The following is a 16965-nucleotide window of genomic DNA, read 5'->3' on the forward strand; positions in this document are numbered from 1 at the left end:
CATGGCTATCATCTACTGTCCAAGGTAGCATTCTTCCAAATACCAGTTCTTATGCAGCAACGGGAGCTCACCCCATCGCGGGGATTTGAACTGCCGCGACGGGGTGAGCTCCCGTTGCTCGGTCCCTGCTCCTGCCAACCTAGCAGTTCGAAAGCTAGGTTGATAAATAGGTACCGCTCTGGCGGGAAGGTAAACAGTGTTTCCGTGCGCTGCTCTGGTTTGCCAGAAGCAGCTTAGTCATGCTGGCCACATGACCCGGAAGCTCTATGCCGGCTCCCTCAGCCAATAAAGCGAGATGAGCACCACAACCCCAGAGTCGGCCACGACTGGACCTAATGGTCAGGGGTCCCTTTACCTTTACGGAGTGGTAGTTCTATTAGCCGTTGTGAGAATGCCAATAGTTAAGACAGAAGACCCATCTAACCGGGTTGAATCCAAGTTAAATTAGTTGAACTTACTTCTTTTTGAAAAATCTGCGGGACTTAAGTTATGGCTAACCTCCCATTGATTTAAATGGCACCTAATCTCAACTAATTTAGTCTAGCTCCAACCTTGTTTATTTATCTGTTGTGTTTATTTCTCTACCAAATAGCTCCAAACGTGGTGTGCAATGCAAGATGGATCATCATAATAAATTTAAACAACAACAATTTATTTTTTTTAAAAAAGGCAAAATAATGGTCAGTTATATTGTACATCATGGGGACAACAGAAAGAACAGTGAACTCACATGTCCTCAACGGTGATATCTTTCAGAATCTGACAGTAGTCCACATTCCACACGGCCTGGTCGTCCCAAACTTTTGATGCCAGTAGAATTGCACCCAGCACAATTCGCTTCCAGTTTGCTGGACATATATCTATCTCCGCGTAAGTTAAAAGTCTTTCAAGATATACCTGAAAAGACACAGAATTTTCATTCGTTCATTCATAGCACTTTACGAATAACAGGTGTGACACATCCCTACCCCAGGGGGGCTTACAATCTAAAAACAGACAAAAGGAAAACAACAGAAGATGGGGGGGGGGAGAGAGATGGATAGGCAGGGCAGGCAAGGGTTTATTTAATTTAAAAAATGCACAATGTGTTTCATTTAAACATGCTGTGGCTTAATAATGATGAGGAAGATAGTGATGTCAAAGTTGGCCCAAGTTATTGGTAGAGAGAAGAACTGGCCAAATCCAGTTCTTCACCTCTGGATTATGCTCTAGAGATTCATAAGTATATATCTATTGCCACTGGAATTTTCCCTCTCCCACCAGCTGCACATATAGTACCTTGAAACACAATCCTATGAAATTAATTCCCTCCATTCTCCTTGTGATTACTTGTTCCATATGGCCCAAAATACCAGATTGCTGGTACTCTGTCAGCATCACTTTACTGCCACATAATTGTTCCCTAGAGACTTGTCTTCCCTACATTTCAAAAGCTTCCTATACTTTCCTGATACAACATTCATGGGTCCATATTCAAGAAAAACCACAGCAATTTAGCCTCCCTTTACTGCTGGTATTTTCAGACTCCTGCAGAGAGACAGCTTTCATCAGTACTGGTATGGTAATACAGCTTCAGGAGTCATAGGTAAAAATCAAGGTAACTTCGAGCATTGCATTTTCAAATCCAAGCCATCTAAGTAAGTGGGGAAATAGGTATTTAGCCACACGAGAGTTTAGCATAGACAGGACTGTTTGGAGGACAACCGTGAATTAAACATGACAATGTGGAACAGCTAAGTGACAATCAGCAAAAGGCTCCAGAAGCACCTTGCCACTTAACACAGGTTAGGTTCCCACTTAACACAGAAACCGAACACAGGTATCAGATGCAAAGTTAGGCTAGAACCCTGACTTGCCCTAACCATGGTTAAAACTGCTGGCAATGGTTAACTTCCCAGCAGGGGAAATTAGTATTCTGGGAGATAAGACCAAAGGGAGCACATGATCTCTTCAGCTGCTTGCAAATGTAACCGTGATTAAAACAATCATCAGTGTTATTTATTTAGGAGACCACTGTAAGCAGATGAAAACATTAGCAGGATTCTAATCGCACTTGTAACAAATGTGATGGATAATATGGACAGATACAAAATATAGATTATTATATAATATGCAGTTGGAAACGCTGACATTAGGACCCACAGAGGGGATGGGGGGGAAAGTTGCAAAATTAAGAGAAATCTCTGTACAGTGGTACCTCTGGATGCGAACGGGATCCATTCCGGAGCCCCGTTCTCATCCTGAAGCGAACATAACACGCGACTGCGCATCTGCACATGCGTGGGTCACGTTTTGCCACTTCCACGCATGCACATGACGTCATTTTGAGCGTCTGCGCATGCGCGAGTGGCGAGACCCGGAAGTAACGCGCTGCGTTTCTTCCCGCAACCTGAAAATATTCATTCCAAAGCTACTTCAACCCGAGGTATGACTGTATATGGAAATGTAATTGTTTTTGTTATGAATTTATACTTGAAAAATCAAATTAAAATATACATATATATATACACACACACACACACACACACACACACACAATCATCAGTGTCATATCTGCCTTGGCTTCTACAACTGGCAACATCAGATGCACTCAATTAAAACATTATACCTTATATCAGAGGAAGCAGTATTTCTAGCGGTTCTGGTGCAAAACAAGAAATTCCAGGTGTTCCTGCAGTATGCATTATCCTCCACTTCAGAAATATGTGTGTTATTATTTACACACCCACTTCACACCCATCTTTGTGTTATCTAATAGTAACTGCCTCTTGGCTAAGGTTGCTAGAACGCTAGGTGTATACACCTAATGACTGTTTCCATTGGTGGGTGGGTGGGTGTTTGCTGTTCGATGCTTAGGAAAGAGCTTTCAAGAAATAGAGCTTCTTCTCCAAGCAAGCAATAGTCAATGTCTCCAGGGAGCGGTTTTTGCAGGCTTCAGGGCCTGAATCCTATCCACTAAACTCAACCAATGTTATCAGGGGGAAATTAAGTATGTACGTCAGCAAATTGCACTCCAAAAGCAGTATTCACAAGCCTGCTCTTCATGCTTCATTGCAGACTGCCCTAGTGAGCATTCCACTATCAAATATCCTCATATAAAAACACCGTATTTAAAGATGTCCTAATTGAGCTTAGTCAGCTGTGGTTTGTAGCTATTAAACATCTGAGGCTACAAAAATATTGCTTATGGGCTTCTCATTGGCATCTAGTTGGCCACTGTGAAAATAGAATGTTGGGCCAGATGGGCCTTTGGTCTGATCCTGCACGGCTCCTCTTAGGGTTTTCTGGCAGGCAGAGTGAGAAGTCACTTCTATGTTTTCCCCCCAGAGCTAACTTTCCGCTTATTCTATGTTCAGCACTGCATGTTGAGTGAATGGTGTTGCTGGTATTCTAATGCACGGCTGTTGCCACTCACTTATATTACTGCTCCTGGCCCATTGTAATGGAGTCACAGGATACACCAAGATCCTATTTTAACAGGATTATCTGTTCACTCAGAAGCAAGGCCCAACTCTGTTCAAAAAACCTAACTCCCAGGTATAGTAAATGCACATAGAATTTCATATATCTCAAGCCTTTCTCCCACCTGTTATATATGGGTTTGTTTGTTTGTTTGTTTGTTTGTTTGTTTGTTTGTTTGTTTCCAAAGATATATATATATATTGCTGTACACCACCCTGATATTTTGTGAGATGATGGTATAGAAATATTCTTATAAACAGATAAAAGTAGTTCAAAAAGTAAAAACAAAAAACCTAGCTTTGTGACTGCATTTTAGTTTAAAAAAACCCCAAAAGCATTTCAGTCAGCAATTTGAAAAATAAAATTCATAACATTCAATTAATGTTCATTAAGGCTTTTAATGCATGTGGGATCATAATTTAATTGTCTTTCCCTCCCGTTTTAATTTCATCACCTATTAGAACACAAAATCTCTTGGCAGCTTTGGAAGCGGTGAGAAAAATTACATAGTTTGTGCTTAATTACGACTCGCCTTTTCTTGTAGAGTTAAAACAGGTTTTAATTGAAAGAACTTAATTAAAGGCACGGAGGGCTGGCAATTTGCCCCTCTCCTAGTTTTTCCCTGCTGGAGACCCGTCCTTCCAGTGCAAAGGAAGAACTCACCTAGCTTAGTGGCTACAGCAAATCCCACTGAATCTGACAAAAGCCAGCCCTGCTGTGCACTACCTTGAGCTCCTGGGAGGAAGGGTGGGGTAAAACTGTGCTTACATTTTTATAATTAAAACAAGCTATCACCAGATTCTACCTACAGGGCAAATCTGAAGATTTCTCCTCAGATGAAACATCTGAAGAAAACAAAAAATATTTCAGCGCGATTAGTGAAATGTCTCAAGAGGGGTTGACACATCTCTTTTGTCCGCATGCCAACACAGAAATATGCAGCTGCGGATTCAGGTCATCCTTTGGTCTATTGCAGAGAGATCAAGCAAGGAAGCTTGCTCACAACTAAAAATGTTATGTGCAAGAAAGCAAATGTGTAGAGTAAATTTGACTGCATTGTTAAGGTCTAAGTTCCCTGGAGAAATATTGTAAACTGGTTGATAAGTCTCAAAGTAGGACCAATTCAGCCAGCTAGCCCTGTGGATTATATAATTGATTTTTTAATTTTTAATTTTATTGTTATTCATGTTTTTATACTGTATTTTATGCTGCTTTTATAATTGTTTTAAATTTGTTGTTAGCCATCCTGAGCCCGGTTTTTGAACCGGGAAGGGCGGGGAAAAATAAAAATGTATTTATTTTATTATTTAAAAGCACACAACAGACCTTGGATCCACTTAGAGTATGAAGGAGAAGACTGCATGAAGAAACCTAAGGACAGAGAGCCTCAGAACAATGCTCGGAAGAGTTGGGGGTTCACGCTTGTAAAACGAGAACCACAAGCTAACACAGAATGATCATTAATTCTTCAAACCAGGATTTATTGGCCTAGCGCCACCCACAGGCTCTTCCCACTGACAGGATTTTGGAAATATATTTGATGTGGTTTTGGAATCCTGTAAGGAAAGGGCTAGTAAATGTTCTTTGCGTTCTGTTCCTGGCAGGCCTCGTCACAGAAGGGGACTCAGCCAGGTGTCTCCCAATTTCAAAGCAAGGAGCACAACTTCTTGTACATACAGTCCGAGGTCATGTTTTCCATCTTTCCAGATGTAGGGCTGCAGGGCAACTGTGCAAATGGGTCTTGATTTAGCAGCAATTGCGCAAAGAACATGGATCCAAGTAGCTTACAATTGGAGACTGAATCTAGTGATGGTAAAGCAGTGGGCCTTGTGTGAAACAGGGTTAAGTTTAAGCAATTCCAATTAGAGTGATTTATTCCGGTGTATGGAACAAGAAAGGTAGGAACTTGGGTGAGGGATACTGTATCCTCTCCCCTCCCATGCAGTCCCATATCCAAGTTCCTTGGGTGAGGGGAAAAGAACCCTCTCCCATTCCATGGAATGCCTACTTGCAGACTGGCACTCAAACTCATTTTTCTTCCCACCACAAGTCTGGATGGGGAGGGAACTTCCTTGGATGGGAAAGAAACATATTACTGGGTCTGGCGAGTAGGTTCCTTCATATGCATGTTTGCAGGATGGTACAGGAAGAAGCACAGTGAAATAGCTCCACCACAGCAGTCCGTAAGCATTCCCAAATTATCAGACATCCCCAAACCATATTGACCTCAGAGGACTATTTTGTAAAGATGATCAACAAATAAGCCAAGGAAGGAAAGAGAGTTCAGCTCTCCTTTCTTTAGAACAGATATGTATTTTTTTTGAAAATTCTGCATCATAAAAAACGTGTAGCTTTAAATGGAATTGGGGGGAGTATTGAAAAATAGGCAATACTTTCTTTGGCACCCTTTACAGAGCTAAGATCATTTTATTACTTTAGGAACATAAAGTGCATTTATCTATAATTCTGTTATAGAATAAAATACAATTTATTCAGATACTGATTGCAAATTTAATTGGCGTTCCTTTTAAATGCTTTAATTTTGGTTACAAATGGAGCTACCCTAGCATCACTTAGTTTTTGCCTGTTTAAGAGAAGCAGGCAAAAGAAAAAGCTGAAAACAGAAGAAACTATCAACATTATAGTAAAAAAAATAAAGTTATTGTATATTGCTGTCATCACATCTTATTTGACCAAGTGGACAAAAATGAAGGTACAGTTTAAAGGAGCATTAAAAACAAATAAATCACATATACAGTGGTACCTCAGCTTACATACGCTTCAGGTTACAGACTCTGCTAACCCAGAAATAGTGCTTCAGGTTAAGAACTTTGCTTCAGGATAAGAACAGAAATCATGCTCCGGCGGCGCAGCAGCAGCAGGAGGCCCCATTAGCTAAAGTGGTCTTCAGGTTAAGAACAGTTTCAGGTTAAGTACAGACCTCCGGAACGAATTAAGTACTTAACCTGAGGTACCACTGTACATTCCTTCCTTCCTCTGAGCTTCCTACAAATTGCTCAGGATTGCACATGGTTACCTTTTATCCTCACAACAACTGTGTGAGGCAGATTAGGTGAGAACGTGTGATCAACCAGTGACAGGATTTGAACCCAGTTGGGACAATCCTGTGTTTGGGCTCCCCTTCCTTGGTGGATGACAGCAAGTCCCCCTATTTGAAAGGGGAACTGCCCTCAGAGCAGATCCCAGAAACTCCTTACCTACTGGAAATGCTTTTGCAAGAAGAGCTATGCAGCCAGTACCGTAATCCTCTGGCCTGAGAACAATGCACTGGTCTCCTTGGATCTGGAGGAGTCCATTTCAGAAGCCCCAGTGCAACTGAAGTCTCACCTTCTCTGCCAGACGTCAGTCTGCTGAAGAAGGCTGGGGCCCTTTAAATTAAGAGGAACCTCTCAGGAAGGCACAGGTAGCTGCTGAGACACAGTCCCTATATAAGGCTCATTCCGAGTGTAAGCTGCTGCTGAAGAGACATGTCTCCACCAAGCAGTCAGCGTGAGCCCTGCCTGGAGCTGTCCAGGGTACAGGGACCTCTGCTGAGGTCTCCCTGGCTGCAATCTTCTAGCCATTGATGCCACTCACTGGGAGATATGGAAAATAGGAAGACAGTAGAAATCAGAGCAATGGTGAAGCTATAAAAATCCACAGCAGTTTTGATGAAGCGAGGAGGAGGAGAAACATTCACATTTTGCAGCTCAGCCAATGAAGTAATGAACAACTGACAGCAAAGGCTAGACAACTTCAAGGGTTTTGCTCTGCCTCATCTTAAACTGGCACACATGTGACACTACTAAATGATTATACCACAGGACTGAAAGGTCCTGGAACATATCCAGTGCAGCTGAGATTAAATAAGAAGAAGAAGAGGAGTTTGGATTTTATATCCCGCTTTATCACTACCCAAAGGCGTCTCAAAGCGGCCAACATTCTCTTTTCCCTTCCTCCCCCACAACAAACACTCTGTGAGGTGAGTGAGGCTGAGAGACTTCAGAGAAGTGTGACTGGCCCAAGATCACCCAGCAGCTGCATGTGGAGGAGCGGAGACGCGAACCCAGTTCCCCAGATTACGAGTCTATTGCTCTTAACCACTACACCACACTGGCTCTCTAAGAGAGTCACAGTGGCCCAATGGACAGAGATGGGGTTTTGCATGCAGACAATCCGCCTTCAAGACTTATGATGGGGTCAGCCAAAGATTTTTCATCTATAAAACCTTTGCTCTTGCAGCTCCCAGCAACTGGTACTCAGAGCTATATGAGCTCTGCCTGTGGAGGCAGAACGGGGCCATTTTGGCTGATAGCCATCAATAACCTTAGCCTTCATGGATTTGTCCAATCCTCTTTTAAAGTCTTTAAGGCTGGTGGCCATCGTGGCCTCAAATCCCATATTCCAGATATGTGTTTTGTGAAGAAATAGCTGAACCTTCCAGCATTCACCTTCCTTAGATGCATGTGAGTTTTCCCATTCTGTGCATACAGTGGTACCTCAGCTTAAATATGCTTCAGGTTACATACTCCACTAACCCAGAAATAGTGCTTCAGGTTAAGAACTTTGCTTCAGGTTGAGAACAGAAATCCTGCTCCGGCGGCGCAGCAGCAGCAGGAGGCCCCATTAGCTAAAGTGGTGCTTCAGGTTAAGAACAGTTTCAGGTTAAGTACGGACCTCTGGAATGAATTAAGTACTTAACCCGAGGTACCACTGTATTCTTACATGCCTTTATCAGCCCTCAGTCCTTTACTTGCCTTTTTTCCCCTGTAACGAAAAAAGCCCCAAATAGTGTAAGCTCAGCTCCCGAGAGCTCCAGCCCCTTGATCGTTTTGGCTGCCCTTTTCTGAACCTTGTCCAGCTTTGCAACAGCCTGCTTGATCTTTAAGCAATAATGGCTTATTTTTAGGTGGATGACCCTCGCCCTCAGCTATCAACATTGCTCGAAAGTCCAGCATGCGCCAGCAAGACGCGTATGCAGGATTAATTCTTTAAAAAAAAAAAGACCTCATTTCGCATCAGCCACAAATGTGTGCCAGTCACTCACGCAGCCCTTTGTGCATCCATCAGCTTTTATTAATGCTCCTGTCTGTTGTTGACAGTTGTCCAAGATTCTTTGCTTGAAGCTATAATGATTTACAATCAGCCGCACACAAACATGGAAAAGTTCCAGACTTCAACATCCACGGGATGCCTGCACGCCTACAACCCCCACCTGTGTATTATATGAATCAATCACCGGGGCAGAGTGTAATAGTATCCCTTCGCACAGCCAAGTTATAATCTAGGCTAAGCCCTCTTTAAATAGATTCCCTCACTGTATACAGTGGTACCTCGGGTTACAAACACCTCGGGTTACAAACACTTCAGGTTACAAACTCCGCTAACCCAGAAGTAGTACCTTGGGTTACAAACTTTGCCCCAAGATGAGAACGGAAATCATGTGCTGAGGGCGCGGCAGCAGCGGGAGGCCCCATTAGCGAAAGCGCCCCTCAGGTTAAGAACAGTTTCAGGTTAAGAACGGACCTTCGGAACGAATTAAGTTTGTAACTAGAGGTACCACTGTATAGCAATGGCTACAACTCTCCTCCCCATTCACCCACACCCCCAAAAACACCCCAATCCTCGGTGTCTTGCTGCATATAACAACACTCAATCTCTTTACAAGGAAAAAATTGCACTTTACTGCCCCAAGGGAAAATCAACAATTGTGATATGCCATGCTGATCATGTTCATGCCTCAAGAAGGGCTTCTTCCTCTTCTTTGGCGATCACTCGTAGCTGAGTAAGATTGTCTTCCATGAACACAGTCTTAACAGTGAGTCCATAAGTGAGTGTGGAGGCCAATTCTGGATCCACACGTCCTTCCACAGTAGGGACATTGGTTTCCGGGCAGGAGCTGATCACAGTGAGGATTTGCCAAACGTGCCTTCCTCTTAGCACGTTTCTCCCTTTCGTCCTAAGTTTGAGCGTCTTCAAAGCCCATGACACCTTTGGTAAAGGCTGTTCGCCAATTGGAGCTCTCACAGGCCAGTGTTTCCCAGTTGTCGGTGTTTATACTACATGTTTTTAGATTTGCCTTGAGAGAGTCTTTAAACCTCTTTTGTTGACCATCAGCATTACACTTTCCATTTTTAAGTTAAGAATAGAGTAGTTGCTTTGGAAGACGATAATCAGGCATCCGAGCAACATGACCAGTTCAATGAAGTTAATGTTGAAGAATCATTGCTTCGAAGCTCATGATCTTTGCTTCTTCCGGTACACTGGCATTAGTTCGCCTGTCTTCCCAAGTGATATGTACAAATTTTCGGACACCCCGTTGATGGAATCTTTCGAGGAGTTGGAGATGGCATTTATAAGTGGTCCATGTTTCACAAGCATACAGTAAGGTAGGGATGGGCACCTGTAATGGGGCATGTGGTTTTACAATATGCCCTAAGAGTGTGTACTACCAGAAGCGGCATCGGGGCAATCCTAAAGAGGCAGTAGCACTGCAAATCCACATAGCGGTACTTCCCAAACTTGGGACTCCAGCTGCTGATGGGACTACTACTCCCACCTTTCCTAGCTAGCAGGACCAGTGGTCCAGGACCTTTTGCACACGGAACAAATGCTTTACCAGTGAGATACGGTCCTTCCCCAATGAGTTATGGTTCAACCTAGAGGACGGCACGGTGGCTTTGCATACTCACCAGGGTGACAATGGCACATTCAGCAGTCAGCTGAGCGGCGCTGAACAGCGTCCGCACAAAGCGGTAAATCTGCTTCTGCTCTGGGTCATGTTTGTCATAATCTGGCGGCACTTCGGATTTCTGCAGGAACAGCATTATTTAAAAGGTGAGCAAACTACAATCTGTGGCTCTGAAGCAATTAACAGGGGTGGGTAGAATGCACCTCAAGAAGAAACAAATGAAAGAATGAGGCAGATGATCTTTACCGTAAGGGGGTGGAGGTTTTCATCAAAAATATCTAGGAGCATCCTTCCATCTGTGTCCCTGGAAAGAGAGAAGAGGAAAAAGAGAAAAATACAAAATTGTTACGCCATGGAGGGCGAAAGAAGAGGAAGTGGGAAACTATTATTATGGCAAAATGAAAGAACTCTATACACTGGGAATCACTTCTCTCTGCTCCAGTAATGTATATGAAAGAGCCACATGGCTGCGGACAATAATAAAGTTGCATCTCATGCAAATATTGCCCTATCACATTAAATTAATCAATTGCTTAATTTCCAGAATAGCCCATGTGTTGCCATCCAGATGTTATTGGACTACAATGCCCCTTCCGATCGTCAGGAGGAGGGGGGGGTTTGCGGGATCACGACCCCGCCCACACCCGCTCCCGCGAGGCTGGCGTCAGCCTCGCAGGAGGCAAGGATTCCCCTCAATTAGCATCCCCTGTGGCGCCAGCCAATCAGCTGGCGGCAGGGGCGGACCTTGGTAAGGCCACTTAAGGTCGGGGCAGCCCTTGGCTCGCCCCTTTTCCCTTCGGAGACGACGCGGGTTCCCACCCACCCGCCCTTTAGGTTTGCCCCTGACCTTGCTACGGGCTTCGGCTGGTCGCCGCAAGGGGCCTGGTAGGAGTTTTTCCATTTGGCTAATTGGCTGGTTTAGTGAGCCACTTGGTTTTTTCGCCTACCTCGTAGCAAATCGTCACAACTCATTCGGTTTTTGGCGGTAGGCATTGGCCGGGGGTATTGTCATGCAGAAGAGGTTGGGGGGGGAGGAACGCCATCACCTCCCCCAATGCTTGAAGGGTAGTTCGTTAAAGGACTCCGAGGGGCGACGCCTTGTCCGAAACCTACGGAGGCTAGGGCCTAAAGCGCGCCCCCGAGCGGTAACCCCTCGGGGAGCGCCTAGGGATACGCATCTCGGGTCGCTCCCCCTGTTGGTGTTTAACCCTTCCCGGTTAGACCGGATAGTCGGTTAGGGGCCAATGCCTAAAGCCAATACCTTTCTTTCCTGTAATCAATAAAGTTGTGGCCATATTCGCCCATTAACCAAAACTCTGCTGTGTCGGCTGTCTTCATTTATTCCACCTGTGGGGGGGAGGGAATAGCCACGCAACTTCCATCAGCCCCAAGCAGCAGGGCCAATGGTCAAAGATGATGGGAGCTGGAGTTCAACAACAATGGGAGGGCACCAAGTTGGGGAAGGCTGCTCTACAGAAACAACCACAAGTATTACAGAAACTTGTGCTTATAATTTTGGTTGCGGAAGCACAAATGTAAATATTGTTGACAGAGGGTTGTTTTACTATTCCCAACTGGTGGCCCGTGGACCACAGGAGGGGTTTGCGCAACCCACCCAGGGGGTCTGTGGCACCATTCACATAACAAAAACTACTATAAAGATATCAAATTTTTCAAAAGCAGGGGGTCGATGGTTTAGCTTTTGAAAACACGGGGTCCACCATACTTAGCTAACTGGGAACTACTGCTTTGGACAATTAAAAAAAACAAAACACCTCAAACTATTAACATAATGTGAAAGTCTTTCCCATTTATTTTATGTTTTAAGTTCTTGTGAAACTTCACACAATGCATAATAGATGTGTAGAATTCACTGTTATTACATGCAGGGGTGACCAATACTTTAGATGGGTTTAAAAAATAATCAGGGGAATTCACAGAGGATCAGGCTACAAATCATGATGGCTAATGGCTATATTTACTGTGATGTGCTCTGTATGAGCTTTAATTGGATTTGTTTACAGAAATCTCACAGACCACCTGAACGAAGCTAATGGTCCACCAGCAAACCATGGACTACAGTTTGGGAAATTCTATTTTATAGGTTGTGGAGGGAGAATCGGTGCTGAAATGCAGAGAAGAACTGGTATTACTCCAGTCTTAAGTCACTGATTGTTCCGCAAAAGGCCTCTCTTAGTGGATGGGATTTGTTAGATTGGTTTTTACATATATCCATATTTTCAGGGTTTTTTAAATTTAGCTTTATGTTAGTTTTAATTTTTGTATTATATTGTAAATCACTTTAAGATTCCATTTCATTAAAAAGTGACTGAGTAATAATGATAATAATGATAATGATAATGATAATAATGATGATGATGATGATAAATATACTATTTCCAGGATCAGAGGCAGTTTGTTATGGAAAACCTGTTGCAATGGAACAATGGAAGAGGGCTACTGTCTTCCTGCCCTGTTCGAGGGCTTCTCATGGGCATTAGCTAGCTGCCTGAAGGGTCAAAGAGGATGCTGGACTAGATAGGACCTTTGCTCTGAGCCAGCTCAGAACAAAGCACAATATCACTGAGATCCAGCAGAGGGCGCATGGAGAACATGCTGTGTACTGACAACCACAATAAGAGTCCCACAGCAATTTCCACTTGAAAAAAATTACTGTTTTTACCAGTATGTTTACGAGCACAATTCAAAGTGTTGGTGCTAATCTTTAAAGTCCTAAACGGCCTTGGTCCTGTATACCTGAAGGAACATCTCCACCCCCATCTTCCAGCCCGGACACTGAGGTCCAGCTCCGAGGGCCTTCTGGCAGTTTCCTCACTGTGAGATGTGAGGTTACAGGGAACCAGGCAGAGGGCCTTATCAGTAGTGGCGCCCTCCTGTGAGATGTCAAGGAAGCAAACAACTATCTGACTTTTATAAGACATCTGAAGGCAGCCCTGCTTAAGGGAAGTTTTTAATGCTTGAAGTTGTATTCTGTTTTTAGTGTTCTGTTGGGTGCCACCCAGAGTGGCTGGGGAAGCCCAGCCAGGTGGGCAGGGTATAAATAATAAATTATTATAAATTATTACTGGTTAGATTGTAAAAGAACAAAACCACCAGCAGCAGCTGCAGCTCTTACCTGCCCCCAAGCTCATGCCCAGCTCATCTCCAGAGTTCTGAAAACTATTTTTAGAGGACACCTAAGTTTGTGATAATCAGTATAGGAAGAGGGGGAAATTAGAGCAAGGGGAGAGAGAAATGGCAAAGGGAGCATAATCCCCAAACCTGACTTTGAGCCATCAACCCTAGTTAAGGACCAGCTAATATTACGTCAGCAGAAACACCAAGAAATTAAAAGGGAATCTTTGGCAAGACTTACAGTTTCTAGGAGATGGGATTTTAGTGGCTTTGCTGCCCCGCTACTTCAGGATATGAGTATATTCTCCTTCCACCCTACACCTGCCCTGCATTCCTGCTCTCTGCCTAAGGAACTTGCTAAGCTGGTCTAAATTCTAAGGGAACTTAAAAGCCGTCATCAGAATTACGCAAACTCAGCGGACAATGAACATTTGATGGAAGAAAGTTGAGACCTGGCCTTATTTTAAGAGCCGCATCCGATAGTGTTGTTACAGTGTTTGGAATCCCAGGGCCATATGGGCATGGCCAATTTACACATTTTTTATTCTGTCTTTGCTCTTCCAGGTGATGATCAAGTAGGGAAGGATTCATATCACAGTTGCAGAGCAAAAGTTTCCAACAGTGTTGTTTTTGTTGTTGTCATCTTAAAAACATAAGACGAGCTTGTTGGATCAGGACAATGGCCCATCTAGTACAGGACCTGCCTGGGTTTTGAGATCATTGAGGGAAACCCTTCTCTGAGTTCCACCAGGCTTGATGGGGACATGAGAGAGGGCCTTTTCGGTAGCTGCTCCCAGGCTTTGAAACTCCCTCCCTAGAGAAGCTAGACTAGCGCCCCCCTTGCTGTCATTCCACTGGCAGGTGAAGACAGCTTTATTCAGACAGGCTTTTGGGAACTCACTGCTTTTAATGAAAGGGCTGGTGCCACGCCGTTCTTGCAATTATTGGTATGGTTTTAATAGATGTTATAAATGCATGCAAGTTTTAATCCTATTAATGTTTACTTTTTTAAAAATGATTTTCTCATGTTTTTAGCAGTTCTTATTTGTGTACGGGCAATCTACCCGGAAGATAAAATTGTATTTCGAGGAGTTAATGATCTGACATGGTTGCCCTCTTCCTGCCCTCTGTTCCTTCTTCCTCTCCTTGTCTCTTAAATTCTTTGATGGCATGAGAGCAGCCTTTAATGTCCTAATCTGTAGAAGGAAGTGATAGGGCTAGGTACCTTCTTTGATGCTAGACATTGTTTGGAGAAAGTGAGGCATTGGGAGAGGGTGGCTAATGAATAATCTACATGTAGCCAGTCGGGCAAACCACACAGGATAGCTATCTATAAATCGGATGGTTGTGGGCAGAGTTTTAGAGAGAAGCTCATGCACGGACTGACGGTTGTGGGGCCGTGCAACCTGAGGCTACCTGGGGAGTCACTTCGCCGTGTCTCGAGGGCTTCCAAGTGGCAGATTGAGATGCTTGCTTGGTCTGTATATATTGCTTGCTGTTTAGAATAAAATCTTTAATCTTCTCACTCACTTGTGTTTTGTATTACTTCTGAATCCCATTTTAAAAGAACCACCTTGCATTTGGCAAGACAATTTATAAAGCTGCCTCGAGTCCCATTAGGGAGAAAAGGCAGGGTATAAATAAAGATAATCCTGTTCTCACAGTGGCTGACCAGATATCTGTGGGACAAGCTGGACATGAGTGCAACACCACTCGGCCCACCTGCGATTACCATCAAATGGTATTCAGAGGCATAATGACATTGTAGAGCATAGCCATTGTGGCTGGCCGCCATTGATTACCTTGCCTTCTGTAAATTTGCCTAATCCTCTTTATTATTTATTTAGATTTCTTGCCTGCCCTTTACCACAAGGTGCCAAGGCGAACTACAGCCATTTCAAAATACAATATTTAAAACAGTTTAAAACAAATTATAGTCAATTTGATGGGCCCTAGAAATATATATATCTCAAGTGTCAAAGGCCAGGGTAGAGGGTTCCAGGTGCAATCTCTGGTGTCTGCTGATAGGGCTAAGAAAGACCCCCGTCTGAAGTCCTGGGGAACTGTTGTTGCCGCTGAGGTAACATATGAATTGGTCCTACACCAGGTATTATTGCTTGCACACGTTAACTATAGGCAATTAAACAGAGGGTGAGAGGAAACTAATGAATGGCGGAGCGGGGGAATAATTGGGTCTCCCAACATAAACGTACCTGTTTCTGATGTGGTAATATATTGCAAGAGCTACACTGTAAAAGAAAACAGAGTGAAAATACAGAGTTAGTGATCTGGGTTACAAATTTAATGTTTTCTACAAAGTCACATTGCTAAGCCTTGACAGCCATTTTTAACCTTCCGAGGAGGCTCAGGCAACCTGTAGGAACCGTTTCTTGCCAAGGGAGAGAGCAGGGATCAATAAACAAAGTGGTGGATGTTAACCTGTAGCACGCAGGGCTAGCTCCCATCAATCTGCGCAGCACTAAATAAAGTGCTTCTTCAGATCTTTGAGAGAAGCGCATTTTAAAAGAAATTGATTCAAAAGAGGAGAGGGAATTGAAACCGCCAGCGGTGGCAGAGGTCTTCCGTGTGCTGAGAGCAGCATCAGGCGGATGGGGTCAACCTGCCTCACAAGTAGTTCAAGTGGTAGCTTGGGAATGCAATACTTTTAGGGGCATCAGTGAAACTAGCACACCAGCAAATCTAGTGCAAATGGAGCAGTGCATCCCAATATCCTTTGCAGCGCCACAAGCAAAGTGTCGATACCTCGACTTGCAAAATATTTTGGATAGGCCCTGGAGTTGCAATGGGGAGGAACTAAAGTGGAATGGGAAAAGGGGACAAATTGCAGAAACTGACAGGGATCCAGCGCAGAAACTTAGAGAGAGGTCAAATGCAATTGCAGCAAGGAGGACAATTTCTGAACCGAGTGAAGGAGGGAGAGAGAGAACAGAAAGACAAACCAGCAATAGGGGGTATACTTGGTATAAGGATATCAGTTTGGGGAGAAGAGTTTTATCAACTGACTATGGAAAAGGAATAATAGCAGGTAATCTAGAGGAGGAAGCAGTAAGAACTATTGCTCTAACTGTTCAGAGGAGATGAACAGAAAACTGAAAGGAAGCAGAAAAATAGAGAAGATATTTTATAGTATCTACTTCTTGAACAACAATCTACTTCTATTATCAACAATTTACTGTTTGCTAGTCTTATCTGGGCTTGCAACTTTCCACTGTGTCCTTTATAGACGTGTGTGTGTGTGTGTGTGTGTGTGTGTCTAGCTAGAGTTTCTCCTCAAAAGGACTTTTACAAGAAAACCACTATTTTTCAAATGCATCATGAGTTAACACAGACAGCACGGTCCAATTATACTATGATTTGCCTTTTATGGGGTTTCAAAAGCTTTTGGGAGCAAATTGGGAAGGAGAGGGAAGAAAGGACACAAAGGGGTTATTTATGCCTCTTCTAGAAGTTTCCACAATTTTTTACAAACAAATATGCTAGCATTTCGGTGTCATGGTAATTGCAAAGCTCAACCACAACTTTTGAATATAAACACCAATGATGTTAATGGGTCAAAGGTCTATGGTGTGTTTGCATCCACATGTACATATTGAAAGTCTGAGCAGATGACTAAACACCCGACTGCAGCAGCAAAATCAAAGGTTTCCTTGTGGAAA

The 16965-nt window shown here is 43.6% G+C and overlaps 1 protein-coding gene across 1 annotated transcript in view; it reads right to left on the minus strand.

Annotated features, from left to right (window-relative positions):
* CCNY (cyclin Y) overlaps positions 1 to 16965 on the minus strand; it is a 113484-nt gene that overhangs the window by 5744 nt on the left and 90775 nt on the right. Inside the window, exons 5-8 of the mRNA XM_083705113.1 lie at positions 15502 to 15537; positions 10400 to 10457; positions 10155 to 10274; positions 731 to 897 (exon numbers count right to left, since the gene is read on the minus strand). Coding sequence (XP_083561239.1) covers positions 731 to 897; positions 10155 to 10274; positions 10400 to 10457; positions 15502 to 15537 — 381 coding nt within the window. The remainder of the gene's footprint in view (positions 1 to 730; positions 898 to 10154; positions 10275 to 10399; positions 10458 to 15501; positions 15538 to 16965) is intronic.

This window comes from Podarcis gaigeae (genome assembly GCF_964106915.1).
Source record: "Podarcis gaigeae genome assembly, chromosome: 12".
NCBI classification, from domain to species: Eukaryota; Metazoa; Chordata; class Lepidosauria; order Squamata; family Lacertidae; genus Podarcis; species Podarcis gaigeae.